The 16378-nt window shown below is 43.3% G+C and overlaps 1 protein-coding gene and 1 pseudogene across 1 annotated transcript; both read left to right on the top strand.

Moving 5' to 3' along the window:
- LOC8068749 (CBS domain-containing protein CBSCBSPB5) lies at nt 7395–10581 on the top strand. The gene is made up of 13 exons (XM_021461177.1): nt 7395–7566; nt 7647–7815; nt 7933–8065; nt 8141–8366; nt 8506–8619; nt 8751–8817; nt 8943–9048; nt 9174–9232; nt 9349–9476; nt 9592–9722; nt 9849–9934; nt 10031–10120; nt 10208–10581. The coding sequence occupies exons 1-13, from the start codon at nt 7430–7432 to the stop codon at nt 10397–10399; spliced, it is 1638 nt and encodes a 545-aa protein (XP_021316852.1). The 5' UTR covers nt 7395–7429; the 3' UTR covers nt 10400–10581.
- On the top strand, nt 14087–16125 carry LOC110435953 (annotated as a pseudogene).

The following is a 16378-nucleotide window of genomic DNA, read 5'->3' as shown; positions in this document are numbered from 1 at the left end:
AAGAAAATGTTTTACAAAGTTTTAACCCCAGATATTTTTCTTAACCATCCTTTTCTCGAGGACGAGTAAAAGCCTAAGTATGGGGGTGTTTGTTGACGGTTCTTAAGTATCAATTTTAATTATCAAATAAACAAGAGAAAGGACCAATATGCAAACAACACCTAGAATTAGGGTTTTGATCTGACAGAATTCCACGAGTTTTGTTGTTTATCTGTTTCTACAGGGGGTTATCAGGAAATAGGGAAGAAAGGCCCACATGTCGGGATTACATAGAGATATTAACGCACCGTGCAATTTTCTACCATCTAGAAGACTCCAGAAGCCACGGGAACGAACGGGAAGGTGATCGGGCCCGGGGACAGGGCGCCCGCCCTCCCCCCTAGGGCACACGCCCAGGTGTTGTAACCAAACACGTCCAACTTCGCGGATCACGCTCCACCGACCTAAAGGATCAAGGATAACTGTTCAATCAATGTTGGTTTGATCCGACGGCCCACGTTCACCTGAGGGGACTATATAAGCAGACCCCCTGGCCCCTCGAGGAGACACAAGTTCATCATAGAGTTGAGAGGAGCCCTCGAAGGGTAACCTCTCCTCTAAATAGACTTAGGGCTTAGCATCCAATGTGACTAGAATTAGTTCTTCTAGTTTCTACTAGATTGAGAGAGATAGAGTGGAGGTGTAGATCGGAGGAAGCCCGGCCTGTCGGTGTCTACTCCGAGGTTGTACCTGCGGGATCAAGTTCTCCTAACCCGAAGCTTGCTCCTAGGATTCTTCAGTAATTCGACTTCTAAATACTAGTAATTTCTTGTTTTATTGTTCTTTGGTTTATGAGTTTACTTTAATCTCTTCGCGTAGAGTTTAGAGTAATCATCTCTAGGTAAACGTGGTGTTTGGGCTACGATACTCATAGATATTCCCTGACTAGCTGGACCGTGGTAGTAGTGAGAAACGTGACATTTCCGATTTACCTTTGCAGACCATATCTCGTTAGCAGGACGGATAGGGTTTATAGGTGCGGGTTGAACATCCTTTGTGGTGTCTAGATTCCGTGAGCCTCCCCAATAGAATAGTAGATCATCCTTACCAAGGTTAGAACGAGACTACAGTTGTAGTCTTCTCTATATATCACTCACATCGAGAAACATTCTTTGTAGCCTAAAGGTTAGTAGTAATAGACCAGGTTAGTCAGATGCACTCTTTCTTCCAGAGGTAAAAATATAAATACGATACTCTGGATAACATCCCTGGTGAAGTGTTCACCGATATCCATGCGCTTGCGGATCAATTCCTTATTGCGTTCCCAAATATCAACAGGGGCCATTCAGGTACTTCATGGTTTTGATAGACGCATCTACTAGATGGTCTCATGTGTCTCTTTTATCGACACACAACTATGATTTTCGTAAAATAATGGTCCAACTTATTAAGTTGAGCGCACATTACCCTGAACATTGGATTCAATCTATCCGAATGGATAATGCTGCTGAATTCTCGCCCCATATTTTTAATGATTATTGCATGGCATTGGGAATTGAGGTTCAGCATATGTACATACTCAAAATGGTTTGGCTGAATCATTGATTAAAAGAATCATGCACATTGCAATATCTATGTTGACAAATTACAAATTGCCTACGTCATGTTGGCGTCATGCAGTTTTGCACGCTGCCGACCTAATCCAACTACGACCAATTGCATATCACAAAACCTCCCTATTGCAATTAGTACGTGGGAATCCTCCAAGTATTTCCCATTTATGTAAGTTTGTTGCACTGTATACTTACCCATCTCACCACCTCAATGAACTTCGATGGGTCCTCACAGGAAATTGGGGATCTATGTGGGATATTCATCTTCGTCCATAATTAAGTATTTAGAACCCCTAATGGGAGATCTATTTATAGCCCGCTTCGCTGATTCTATTTTAAATGAGGATCATTTCCTGGCATAAGGGGGAGAATTGTACCAAAAGGAATGCCAGGAAATAGATTTCATTTTTTGATCCATGTACAGAAGCTGAACTACAAGTTCAAAGATTTATTGATTTATAAAATATTATAAACAATCCGCCAGACATTTCTCTAGTTTTGCTTTCATAAAGTCTCTGTTTTTGCTTTCATAAAGTCTCTCCATCCTGCAAGGAATGTGCCCGAAAGAGTAGAGGTACCTAATAAAACCACTCAACTCCCAATTGGCAAAAAGAGGGGGAGTAGCGCTTTCAAGAGACAATATGTGAATGTTGGCTAGCAAAAGAAGACTGGAAATACAACTCTACCTTTAGTTGAAAGACACCTAGAGGACATACAATGTCCTGTGGATTAAAGTGATCCACAATCTAGCTTAGTTATGCGCATAAACACTGAGGCTGGAATATTAAAAGACCCTAGATCCATCATTTTAGGAAGTCATAATGAATCTTTAAGGGTAGAAAAAATTTCTATACATTTTACTAAGACTGGAGAGTCTTGTAATCGTAAGTCTATAATAGTCGACATTTATTTCTCTAAACAAATTGCAAATATCATTCTCATCAATTTGGATCCTGAGTCTATGACAGAGTGCAAAAGGCGCTCGGACTAGGATAAGTGGAACGAAGCAATTGAAACAGAGATTTCGTCCATAAAAGGAGTGAAAACAATAAAGTGGTGAGATGTAAAGCAAGGCTAGTGACACAAGGTTTTACGCAAAGACCTGGCGTTGATTTCAATGAAACTTACTATCCGGTAATAAGCGGAAAACTTTCCCATACTTAATATCACTGGTAGTACAAAATCATCTATCTATGGAGTTGATGGACGTAGTGACCACATACTTGTATGGGTCATTAGATTTTGAGATATATATGAAAGTTCCTGATGGAATCAGTATACGAAATCCAAAGGCAAATCGCAACATGTATTGCATCAAGTTGCAGAAGTCATTACATGACTTAAAGCAGTCATGTCAAATGTGGTAGAAGCGGTTAAGTGAATTCCTTAATTAAAGGGATATAACCATGTGTCTTCATTAAAAAATCATCAACAAGGTTTTGTATCATATTAGTGTACGTTGATGGTCTTTATATCGGTAATGAACCCGATATTAATGAAGCACCTCATCACTTAAAGATGGAGCTTGAGATGAAAGCTTTGGGTCAAACCAAATTTTGCTTGGGTTTACAACTTGAGTACTTTCATTCTGGTATATTCATATACCAAGCTGCCTATGTCCAAAAGGTATTGGAAAAAATTCAATATGGACAATTCATATCCAACAAAAACTCTAATGGTAGTAAGATCCATAGATATTAAGAAGGATACATTTAGACCACCGGATGAAGAAGAAGATGTATTAGGACCCCAAGTCCCATATCTTAGTGTTGTTGGAGCACTAATGTATCTCGCTAATAGCACCCGGCCGTACATTGAATTCACAGTAAATTTATTAGCAAGACATAGTGCTAAACCTACCAAACATCATTGGGTAGGAGTTAAAACGGTTTTGAGATACCTCAATGGTACTAGAGATCTTGGATTATTCTATACCATAAGTTAAGATCTAATTTTGTTAGGATATACAGATGCTGGTTAGTTACCAGATCTCTAGAATGGCAGATCGCAGACATGCTTTGTTTTCTTGCAAGGTGGAACAATAATATCTTGGAAGTGTTTAAGCAGACTTTGGTGTCAACCTCCACTAACCATTCTAAAATAATTGCTTTATATGAAGCCTTACGTGAATGCATATGGCTTCGCAGAATGGTAAACCACATAATACAATCATGTGGTATTGGTGCACATAAGACACCTACAATTATCTTTGAAGATAATTCAGCATGTGTTACTCAAATGGAATTAGGTTATATTAAGAGTAATATGACTATGCATATCATTCCAAAATTATTCTACCCTAATGAGCTCCAAAAGAATGGAGAAACTGAAATCTTACAAACTAACTCATGTGGTAATCTAGCAGATTGATTCACAAAGTCCCTAACATACTCCGCATTCTGTAAATGTGTTGAGGGCATCAGTATGAGAAGGTTTAAAGATTTGCAAGAACCAGGGGGAGAATCTCTCTAAATAGAACCTGTTTTCAACAATATATTATACTCTTTTCGTTGATATGAGTTTTACTCTCTTGGAGTTTTCTCACATAAAGATTTTAACAGGGTAATAGTAACACATAATAAATGTTATATTATCTATTTTCCTCATAGAGGTTTTTCGAAGATAATATTACAACATATCAATCTCTAATAAAAATTGTTGTACACTACGTCTTTGGAAATATCCAAAGGGTCTAATAACATTGGAAACTATATATATCATGGTGTTTCTCTTTATTTTTTCCACTAGGTTTTAAGGAGTTTTGTCTCGTATATCGATACACTTTGATTTTTTCCATAGGGTTTTCCAAAGCTACAAGACATTGACTGATGAACAAACAAGGATGCCTACACAAGATCAATTGATCAAGGGGGAGTGTTAAGATTAATTAGAATAATTAATTAGTGATCAATTATTATTATTACATCATTAGCAACTGCTAATGACGATTGTACAGTAGGCACAGAAAGACACCGTTTGGGTGCCACAACGCCCGTTTACTAGTATATTAACCAAGTTGTTCATCAGAAATAGACATCGGTTATCATCAACCACAACTTTCTCTAACAATATTGTAGTAATAATTTATTCTAAAAATTACATTTAGCTTAGTAATAGAAATATTAATTTATTATAGGTAATGGTCAAAGTTTCAAATACCTGTAATAGTGTCTTTATTATTGATTTATTTTATCTTTGTAAGAAAAGTAGAGTTACATATAAAAAATAAAAAATCATGAAGAGGGGCATCGCCGCCATAGTACAGGAGCAGGGGCAGCGAGACGTACGAATGGGAGAAAAAACAAGAGATGAAATGGACAAATACCACCTAAAAACAAAATGTGGACGGAACACAGTTGGATTTCTATTTCTATTTATATTTATATTTGGATTCGACTGGGATCCAATTACTTGTCTGAGGTATGCTTATTCAAGTTAGTTTTATTCAGTTTTTATCAAATTCTCCTCCCTTTCCGTTTAGTCTGGGAAAAAGAAAAAAAATCAGATTTTTGAAAGATTTATTTTTTTTTTGTTAATTTGAAATCCTATTTAAAATGTGACCCTCAAAATTAAGATATTAAGGCAATTTCCCAAACTTGTTTCGAGTGTCCTGCAGGTCCTAAACTCTCCAAACGCCACTTTTATCTCCCAAACTAATCCTAAGGTGTCATCCATGTGGTGAACCCTTTGAATACCATTTTTAGGTCATTGGACTTGCCACGGGATGTTATCCAAGCCCAAATGGGCATCGAGCTCTCGCAAGATCTAGTAGGCCCTACAAGGGCACAGAGGCCACATATCGTTCTGTGGTACTCCATGTCGGTGCCCCCTTTCTCTCTATTCTCGCTGTCAAATCAATGTGGCACCGCATCTCTGTCACACCATACCCACCCTCTCCACCTTGTTTATCCTATGCCTCTAAGGCCATTCCATCATCATTAGAGGAGGTGATGAGAGCCTCATTGGTGCTATTTAGCTGAACGAGAAGAAGGTGGATGACTGCTTTGTGAGTGATTTCCCATCCTAGTAAAGGATAACGTGTGGATGTGACCACCACCAAGAAGATCTTGTTGCCAAGCACCTTCCTCTAATGTATTTCTTCACAAGGGTGATGTGATCCCTGCACTAAGAAGTTCCCATGGCATCTTGATGGGAACCATGAAACCATTTGCACATGATCTACCTCAGCGACCTCTTGCAAAGACTTAATGGGGATGTCGACACCGTCGAGTTGCTCAAGTCTAGAGGAGAGGGGGACATGGAGATGGAGTGCCAAACGACGACAGTGGGACCTACTGGGTCTTGGACCCACTAGTCAAGACTTGAGTCATAAGGAATCCACCATGGCATGCCACAACCTGAATGAAAACATTGAGGACTAGGATGACGCCCCGAGACAAGTGATGTTTTTTTTATTTCTAGACCTAGATGACACAGTGGAAAAGTTTGATGACCTAAAAGTGCATTTTAGAACTTTAGGAATAGGTACTGTACCTTGGGATGTATTTCTTGCATTTTTTGAAGGCGTTTTTCCCTTGAGGGTATGTGCTCTTAGCACATGGGCCATTGGATTTGTATTGAGAAGTGTGTACATCTCAGTGTGAATCGAGTGGTCCATATGCTAAGAACACATGCCCTTAAGGAAACATTTTACTTTCCCCTTGTTTTTTTTCTATATTTAGCATTTGACAACGCTATACTAAAAGCGGTAGGAGACGTGTCTGTAGACAACGAGAAGCATGTGATGACTCTGTTAATATAGAGATATGATCCATAGGTTTGTGTCTTTGTATATGAGCTTTTGCATCTATATTGTAACGGGTTTCAAGTGAAAAAAAAGAAATAAGAGAAATAAATGTATATAAACAAGATTTATCTCGTATTCAGGGATAAAAACGGTATGGATATTTTCCAACCGTATTTAAGACCGAATTCGTTTAGAGAGGTTCAAATCTGTTCGTAACTGAGTCCGAATATTCAACATCCGATACCATATCCGTATTGAAATACTTAAATCGTATATTTGTGATGTTGACATCCAACCATATGTTATCCGACATGGTTGGCATTATCCATATTCGAATCTGAATTTAACGGAAATATGAAAACAAATATGATATCGGTAATATCTGTTCGTATCCGATCCGTTTCCATCCCTACTCGTATTGAAGCAATAAGGGAACAAAAGTATATCAAATGGATCTACCTCCTATTCAAATAATATATACATAATTGGAATTGATAAGAGGGCTAGAAAAAGTATAGGCACAATTCGATCTATTGGTAACACCTTTTGAATTCAAAAAATTAAAATTTATAAGTAGAAACACGAGCACGGCTTGGTTCTTTAAAATTCATAATTTACTTTGACTTTCAAAATACCACAATGAAGTTTAATCTTGCATTTAAATTTTAGGATTGAAAATTTAATTATTAAAGTGCAATATATCCACAATGGCTAGACTAAGCGTGCCTATGGCTAAATCAAATTACCACGATGTCCTGAGCTTTTCTGAATGGAGCCAATCAAACATGGACATCTTTATTATGTCCTATCGTAGAAACCATGTTAGTAACCAGTGAAATTTCTCATTATATCAAGCGGGCCTAAATTTTGCAAGTAAATTTGTTCCCACCGCAGGTTATAGTTGGTCTACTAAACTCAGGATCAGGAGCACCTCGTGGAATTTTTAAACAGCAATTTTCCTGGAGAAGGAAAAAAAGCGCGGCAGGCAAGGGCCACCTCCGACCTCCCCGTAGATAGGCAGGCCTCAATTAGGCGCACGCGCACGCGCACGCACGACGCGATCATTGGCCCCGTCCGTCCGCCCCAAGCAATGGTCGGCGGCATGTCACCGCCGCGGCGGACGCTGTCGATGGGGAGCGGCGGCGCCATGGGGCGCCGCGTGGCTGCCGCCGCTGCCGCTGCCGCCGTGATGAGCGACAGCCCCAAGCCCGTGCTGTCCCGATCGATGTAACATGCATGCTTGCTCTCAACATAACGAAACGAGTGTGTCTGCGATATGATCATGCATATATCTGACATGCTTGCAGGACCATGGGCGGCGAGCGCACGGTGAAGAGGCTGCGGCTGTCCCGGGCGCTGACGGTCCCGGAGAGCACCACCGTGCTGGAGGTGTGCCGCCGGATGGCCGCGCGCAGGGCCGACGCCGCACTGCTCACGGACTCCAACGCGCTGCTCTGCGGCATCCTCACCGACAAGGTTGGTCCCCCGGCCCTGTTTCTTCCCCCCTTTCACAAATTTTGCTGCAATCTTCTCCAAACCGTCGATGACCATGGGTGCCATGTTGCCTCTATATATATATATATATATATGTAGGATATCGCTACGAGGGTGATCGCGCGCGAGCTCAAGATCGACGAGACGCCGGTGTGGAAGGTGATGACGAGGCACCCCATCTTCGTCATCTCCGACACGCTCGCCGTCGAGGCGCTGCAGAAGATGGTCCAAGGCACGTGTCCAATTCCATTCCCATCACGGGGACATGCATGCGCGTTGACGACCGATTTCATGCATGCATCATCAGGCAAGTTCAGGCACCTGCCGGTGGTGGATAACGGCGAGGTGGTGGCCATGCTGGACATCGCCAAGTGCCTCTACGACGCCATTGCCAGGATGGAGAGGGCGACGGAGAAGGGGAAGGCGGCGATCGCCAACGTGGCGGCTGGCGACGACAAGTACTCCATTGTCGAAGCTCTCAAGGAGCAGATGTTCAGGCCCTGCTTGTCTGCCATTGCCAGCGAAGACTCAACGTTGGTTAAATTAAACAACTCTTCCGATCCATGCATGGACTTGCATTGCATTTCGAGCGCACAAATTATTTTCTTTATTAGATTTATTCATGGACTAGTGCATGGATTTACATCCTCATGTCTATGAGCTTGTGGACAGAGTCGTCATGGTGTCACCTGGTGATTCGGTTCTTTCAGCAACCAAGAGGATGGTGGAGATGCATGCGAGCTCAGCTGTAGTGGCTGTGGGAAGCAAGCCGCAAGGCATCCTGACGTCAGTGGATTTATACTTGAATTATTCATGTGCATTGCTCTCTTGCATTGCTATGAACTTGTACTCAAATTGGTACCCTTTTTTTGGTTCTTTTTCAATTCCTCATCATATATAATGCTTGGCTCTGCCAGTTCAAGGGATATCTTGATGCGTATGATCGCCAAGAACCTGTCTGCGGACGCGACTCCGGTTGAGAAGGCATGTAAATGCAACTGAGTTTTATGCATGAACTAGTTTGCGCAACTAGAAGGGCAAGGCACTGATAAGTGATAATTGAGCTAATGAAAGAAAGGTTCTCTTATATGATGCAATGCAAAGTGTAGGTTATGACTCCTGACCCTGAATGTGCCACGGTTGACATGCCTATACTGGACGCCCTACGGACCATGCAAGAGCGCAAGTTCTTGCATCTTCCAGTGATGGACAGAGGTACACACATACACCTTTTCATTAATTTCAGTGGAAAAGAATGATCAGGAAAACATACTGAATCTGATTAACCAAACTCAGTCCTCCTGATTACATTTTTCCATTGCTTGCATCCATGCTGGCAGACGGCTCAATCATTTCAATTATTGACGTCATCGACATCGCACATGCCGCGATCTCCGTCGTAAGCTCTCTCTGTTCATCCGTACGCATATATTTGCTAACTGTGCATTTGGGTACTTGGGTAGTGCGTGGGAGATGCCTGCCTGCCGCCTACACTCATTGCCCAAAATGGGACAGGTGGAGAGCAGTGGTGGCGACGGCATGGGGAGCGACGACGCGGCGGCCTCCATGATCCAGAGGTTCTGGGACTCCGCCATGGCCTTGGGTCCCCTGGACGACGAGACTGACACCCAGTCCCAGATGAGGTTATCTATTTCAGGAGCTCTGAACTTCTCCACTGTTTGCTGGCCATTTCTCATAATTTGATTGATACTACACTGGTTGACTGACACTGTTTCCTGAACTAATAACCGGCGGCAGCGAGGCGACGAGGTCCCAGATGATGTCCGATGTTCACCACGATTCCGTGGGCGGCAGCGAGGCCGGGTTCCCGTCGTGCTTCTCCTTCAAGTTGCAGGACAGGCGAGGACGGATGCACCGCTTCAGCTGTGGTATGCTACTACCAACGTTTGCAGTGTCTCCATCAGAGCTAGTTTACCTTTAGCATGTGCAGTGTGATGTTGCAGTACTGTAGAATCTCCGACACGGTGACTGAGATTTGTGCTGCATGCTTGCAGAGGTCCAGAGCTTGACGCCGCTGGTGACCTGCATCCTGCGAAGGCTCGGCGGCGACATCGACCCAGACCGACTACCGCAAATCCTGGTATATAATATATACACAAGTTTTTATACATCAGTACATGATTTATATGCGAGGCATGGATAAGTTGCAAAATAAGCCTGGAATTTGTGCGTGCAGTACGAAGACGAGGACCAGGACAAAGTGGTGCTGGCGTCGGACGACGACCTCGCAGCGGCGGTGGACCACGCCAGGCTCGCCGGATGGAAGGTATGCACGCGTCATGCTTTTTAATGGACCCCTTGCGCCGGTGACGACGGTGACTACGACTGATCGATTGATGCGTCATGCATGCAGGGTCTGAAGCTGTTCCTGGACTACTCCGGCACCACCGGCCGTAGGAAAGCGGTGGCCTCCTCCAGCGGCGGCGCCATGGCCGTGGGCATGTCGAGCCGGGACGCGTGGGCGGCCGCCTACAGCGGGGTCGCTGCCGGGGCTGCGCTTGTCACTGGGATCGGTGTCATGGCGTATCTGCGAAGATCCGCCTAGCTAGCTAGCAGAACCACCAAGGGATTGTTCCTAGCTGTCTTGGGGTCACTTGAGGCAGTACATATATGGATTAACCAAACCAGTGTCTCGATGTGTGATGTCACACCTTAGTTTTAAGGAAATGAATATACATCGACCAGAGAAATGCCGTGCACAAACAATAATAAAACTTCATTACAAAATGATTCTTGGGAATGGGATGGGAGACGCGCGAGAATGATTCATTGGTGTAAACGAGAGAAAAGATACAAGATACAAAATACTCAGCAGAAGTAGAGGGTCTTTTCTCTTAAAAAAAAAGTTTTACCTCAGTTTTTAAGAAAGCCATTGACGGATACAATACTCGGATTACCAAAACAAAGGAAGCACTACTAAGAGCATCTCCAAGGGTTTTACATTTGATGTTTGCATTTGAGTAATTTGCCAAAAAGCTCACTATGTAAAAAAAGGAAATCACAGACACGCGATTGCATAAATGGAAGTTAACACGCGTCTATAATAGATCGTTACAGACACCTGTTACTGTTGCGGTGGTAAAACGCATCTGTGATTCGCCTTATTACAGACGCGCGCCATGTATGAGCGTCTGTAGTTTAGTACAGACGCTTATTGTCAACATACGTCTGTAACTATGGAGTTTGAAGTACTCCTAGGTGATTCTAACTGGCCGTTTGGCCGTCCGAAAATTGGCCTGTTAAGCCGCCAACATTGTTCAATGTGGCTCGACAATATTAATTGGGCCGTTTTAATTTCTTTTGGGAAAGTCATCTTTTTTAAGGTTTTGCCGCAAAAGACGTACGTGCATGTGTTTAACAATATGTAGACTAGCAAATTTTCTCAATAAATTAACTTCATACAAACAGATAGAGGGAAAAATAAAAAAAGGCACCCAAAGATTTGGATGGCTACTGTTGAAGACGATACAATAAATCAACAATAAGTATAAAACCACGTATATGAAAAGCTCTTGCTAAACTTGTCCATATATATTTTAAATTACTAACAACTTGGCATAAAAGGCCACATGCACAATTTTACTAAATGTGCTCCACATCGTATACATGCCTTCATGGGTGACTGACACAAATAATAACCTTGATGCATATGACATGAATATCATGCAACGAAAAAAATGAAAGACTTAAACCATCAAAAGTGATACTAACCAAGCACCGTAACATGTCCTTACAACCATTAAGTTCGAACTAACAATCACACATAGTTCATCACAATAGTCTTACATAACTAGAATATAAATAGAAAGGAGTCCAAGGTCCATACATAAATATCTTCGATGAGACGATCACAAAAGTTCTCCTCCAGTGGCGTCAAGCGCCAAAAAAGAAATATGTCGGCAAAGAACATGCCTCACTTGTCATCAGCGACATTGTCGTCCTCTTGGGTCCCATCGGTATCCTGGTTGCCAAAGTCCGAAGGGCCGCTGGCGGGGAAGAGAGTGTCGAACGCAGGGTCGAAGAAGTAACTTGCTAACCCATAGGTAGCATCAGCCCATCCAGAGGACGAGCTGGTAGCTACACCCTAGTGTGCACCGGACGAGGACTGGGACTGCTCAGATGTCTGAAAAGACTGGGGCTGCACAAAATACTGCTGAAACTGCGGGTGGAACCAAGCGGGCTGTGGAGGAGCTGGACGAAGAGAGCGAACCGGAGACAGGGGCACACCAGCCTGCACTGCTATCGCCTTTCACTGAACCTCAACACGGTGGAGCGCCTCCTCGACGGTGCGCTGGTGTTCTCTGTTAGCCTCATGGATGGCCATGCACATCCCAAACACAGATCGAAGAGCCCTCATGACAAGACCCTGGTCGGCCTGAGTAGTAGCTGCTGCATTGGAGGTAGTGTCTACAGAAGGCAAAGGCTCAGACTGCCGTGGCTTGCGGACCCTCCTCGGTGCCGTCTCATCAATCCGCACAGGATGATACACCTCATGGTGCATCTCTTTGACAAACTCCTTCTTACTGACTATCTCAATCATCTTCATTATATATGGAGCATGAGAACAAGACCTTTTAGCATCCCAAGAGGTCAGCTGAATCTGCTTCAAAATGAAACCAAAAGCTCTTAAGGAGTCTTCGTTATCCTCCTTGAGAGCAGCCAAGAAAGGACCCATGTAGATAGGATTTCTGAAGTACCACCAATCTTGGGGACCACAGTTTGCCTCACCAACAAATTAATGTAGCGATAAAACTTTCTCATTTTCTTGAGGGTATAAAATTCTTCCATGGTGGCACCCGTATAGTAAGCAAACGATATATCAATGTTACGACTAGGTGAGCAATCAAGCCATGGCTTCTCAAAGTCATCAAGGTCAAATCCAAGAATTTGAGCAAACCTAGGATAAGAAACAGAATACTTCTGACCCTGTGTGCGAAAGTGCACACAACCATGGTCCGTATCTGTAGGATCCTCATACCAAAGGGTTGCAAAGAATTGAGCAATGATCTCATTGTTCCATGGATATTGCATAGTCATGATGTTCTTGAAGTTGTGCCTCTCCAAAATAGCAAGAGCCTTGGTCATTTCGGGATCATCAATGCGAGCACAATAGTTCCAATCAATGCACTTCTGCTCTACCAGTGGCTGAACTTTAGATCGAATAACAGAATTGTAGTAGTCTAGCTGAAAAGGAGTTGCAAACCGAGGATCAAGAATCTCAACAACATCAACCTCATCAGGACAGACAAACCTTTGAGCAAAAACTTGTCCACTATAGTTCCGGGTGTAGTCCCTAGGTTTAGGTGGGTGAACATCATAAGGGCTGCGCCGCAACGCTTCTTTAATGTACAGGTTGTCGGTCACCTGAACAAACTCAAGATTCTCATTGGGCAAATCCAAATCAGGAGAATGCTTGCGGACACGAGCCTTGCCACGACCCGCTAGCACCTTGCGTCTGCCACTCGATGTCACTGCAGCAAGCCGCTGCCCACGCTTGGGAGGTGGAGAAGCAACGTCCTCATCACCATGGCAAATCCTCTTGCGAACCATACTGCAAAGAAAAGGCGTGAACGCATAAGAGATAAGGTGCAAATATACGAAAAGGCAGGGGCAGAACCAGCGTTAATTTGTTAACTAACAACAATGACTTACAGTAAACATAATTGTTTCGATTAGTACTATAACTATAAATAAAGCAACAAAAATTAGAGCATCTTTGAGAACTTTTATTAAGTTAACTCTCTAAATCATCATTCAGAGAGTTATTTGGATAACAAAAATGCTTCATATATCTTTGTACCCTATAGCTAAAGAGACTATTGGAGCCTTTTTATAAAAAATTGTCTTTTCCAATTATTTAGAAGGAAAATCAAGAGCCTCAAAAAATTGCACTTACAGGAAGAAAACAATTTCAGAGAACTTGTTACCAATGTTCAAGTGGAAAATAAAAAGTTCAATTATGACATTACTAGAAATAATAATGGGCTTCATTATGGTACTCCCAAATAACCATGAGGCATCCATTTAGTTAAGTTGGGTAGAATTATCTATTACTTCATTGGAGATAACAAGTGAAATACATATTTAGTTATTAAGTCAGGAAGAAGTCCTTAACTTTTTCCTATTATATTCGATGTGATAAAAGATTTCGACTATTAAAACTTTGCATATGGGAACGGGGTTGATTTAAAGTCACTCACTTCTTGCATTGCTGCATATTTCATGAGCTGACATGTGGTATCTTTCACTGCATGGTAACAGCTGTGCTGGCTGTGTTGAAAATCATAAGCTAGCTGTGTTGACCTATACCTTTTGTACATACTGTAATAAACCAAAGCCCCCAGAGCACAACACTGCCGATCTTGTAAAATGCGTGTGGTGAACATGGATCATAATTGCCCAGCTATAAGTATGATAACTGAATTCTGATGCGTTAGTATTTTTTGATGATTGTTACTTCACTTGTTTATTCATTAACTACTTCTGTTCAAGTGCAGATAGGCAACTGTGTGGGAGCATCAAAGCATCAAGTGTTTTTCAATTTCCTTATATCTGCAGCTAGTAGTTGTTCTAATGCTGCTGGGATGACCATATATGCGAGTTATAAGATGTGGCCCTCTGTTGATTTTCAAACCTAGCATCAAACCATCACTCTGTGAGTTATTACTTATAATATATGCTAGTTTATCGGTCAATGCTGGTATAGGAGTATTACTGTGCCAGCAGCTGATGCTTAATGTGGCTGGGAGAACTGCGCTCGTCAAAGCAACACTCTCGGTGATCCCAGTCCACACCTCCATCACGCTATGCCTGTCGCCGTGGGCAATCAACGCCATTTACAAGCTACGCATGGCGTTCATGTGGGCAGGGGCAGACAATGTGCAGGGCGGGCGATGCAAGGTTGCCTGGCCAAACGTCTGCAGGCCCAAGTAGCTTGGTGGTCTGGGCGTCACTGACCGCAGGCGGGTGGGACTCGCGCTGCGCGTGCGCTGGGTCTGGCGAGACTGTCTGAACGGTCGACCGCCGACTAACAAACAGGACGTCGTGCTAGCACTGTTCCAGGCGGCAACTGTTTTCCACTTGGGGAACGACCAATCAACTTTCTTCTGCACAGATTGGTGGCTAAACAGGTCTAGTATACAAACGTTGGCGCCCAATGTGTTTCAAACTGTTAAGGCAAGAAAGAGGAAGGCAACAGTGGCGGAGGCACTACATGAGTTTGCTTGGGTCCGCCACATCCAGGGAGCAATCACTATGCAGCTACTGGTTGAGTTCGCAGGTCTCTGTGACATGCTAGATCAAGTACATCTTTCCACTGAACCGGATACATTCCTCTGGGGGCTCACGGCGAACAACGGTTATTCGGCTACTTCGGCCTACGGCACCATGTTCTTTGGCTCCTCGGCCTTGTTGGGAGCTAAGCAGCTATGGAAGACCTCTGCTCCGCCACGGGTACGCTTCTTCTTTTGGCTCACGATGCATGGTCACTGCTGGACAGGGGACCGGAGGTACAGGCATGGCCTGCAGGACTCCAATGACTGTGTGTGCTGTGATCAGGCGCCAAAAATGATGGATCACATCCTACTGGGTTGTGTGTTTAGCCGTCAGGTGTGGCATATTTGTCTGCTAAAGCTTCAGCTGCACGAGGTCATCGTCTTGGCTCAAGAAAACACAATGCAGTGGTGGCTCAGGAGCAGGAAGCTGGTCCCAAAGATACTTCAACGTGGCTTCGACTCGTTCTTCTTCTTAGTGGGGTGGTCGCTCTGGAAAGAGCACAACGCCCGCACGTTCGATCGAAGAACTGCAGCGGTGCCTGATCTGGCTGCGTCCATCTTCAATGAGGCTGCCTGCTGGTGTGCAGCAGGGAACTGGCACCTTGGCGTTCTGCTTGCTCGGGTCTAGGCTGCTCTGTGGCCTTGAAGCAAATTTGGCTCACTATGTAATCTTGTCTAATTTGTTGCCTTAACTTCTGGTTGTGCTCTGCTCTGTAACTCGGTAACCTGTTTGGTACCGGGTATTATCACTCTCTCCACTTAATGAAAATCACACCTTCGCGTGGTCTCAAAAAAAATTGTGCCAGCAGCTTATAGTTATATCGATGAAGGAAACATAGATCTCAACCATATGAGTTCACCAAAGGACTTGCATGGAGAGAGGGGATTTCAGAACATTGTGAGATTTTTTGAGTGCCCTTATCCAATTTCCAGAGTTCTGTTGTGATACTCGAACACTGGCAAGTTGCAAGATAATTCAGGGTCAAAGCTTCTTTAGAGGTAATAATGACGTGTACATCAGTAGAGTTAAGTCCATTTTTCAAAGGTGTTAGAAAAGGGTGCTTGCAAAAATAAAAATAGCTCACAATAGCTCATAAGCCATTGTGAGCTTTAACAAATAAGCACTTAGATTTACATATGACACGATGGTTTGGTTCTATAATGTATATATGTAGCATGTACACCCAATTTTAAATAGTATCCACTAGCGCAAACCCTAGCTGATGGATTTTGCAAAGAAAAAGACTTGG

The sequence above is a fragment of the Sorghum bicolor genome, chromosome 5, assembly GCF_000003195.3.
Source record: "Sorghum bicolor cultivar BTx623 chromosome 5, Sorghum_bicolor_NCBIv3, whole genome shotgun sequence".
NCBI lineage: Eukaryota > Viridiplantae > Streptophyta > Magnoliopsida > Poales > Poaceae > Sorghum > Sorghum bicolor.
The sequence above is the reverse complement of the archived record's forward strand: the minus strand, read 5'-3'. Positions and strand labels throughout refer to the sequence as shown.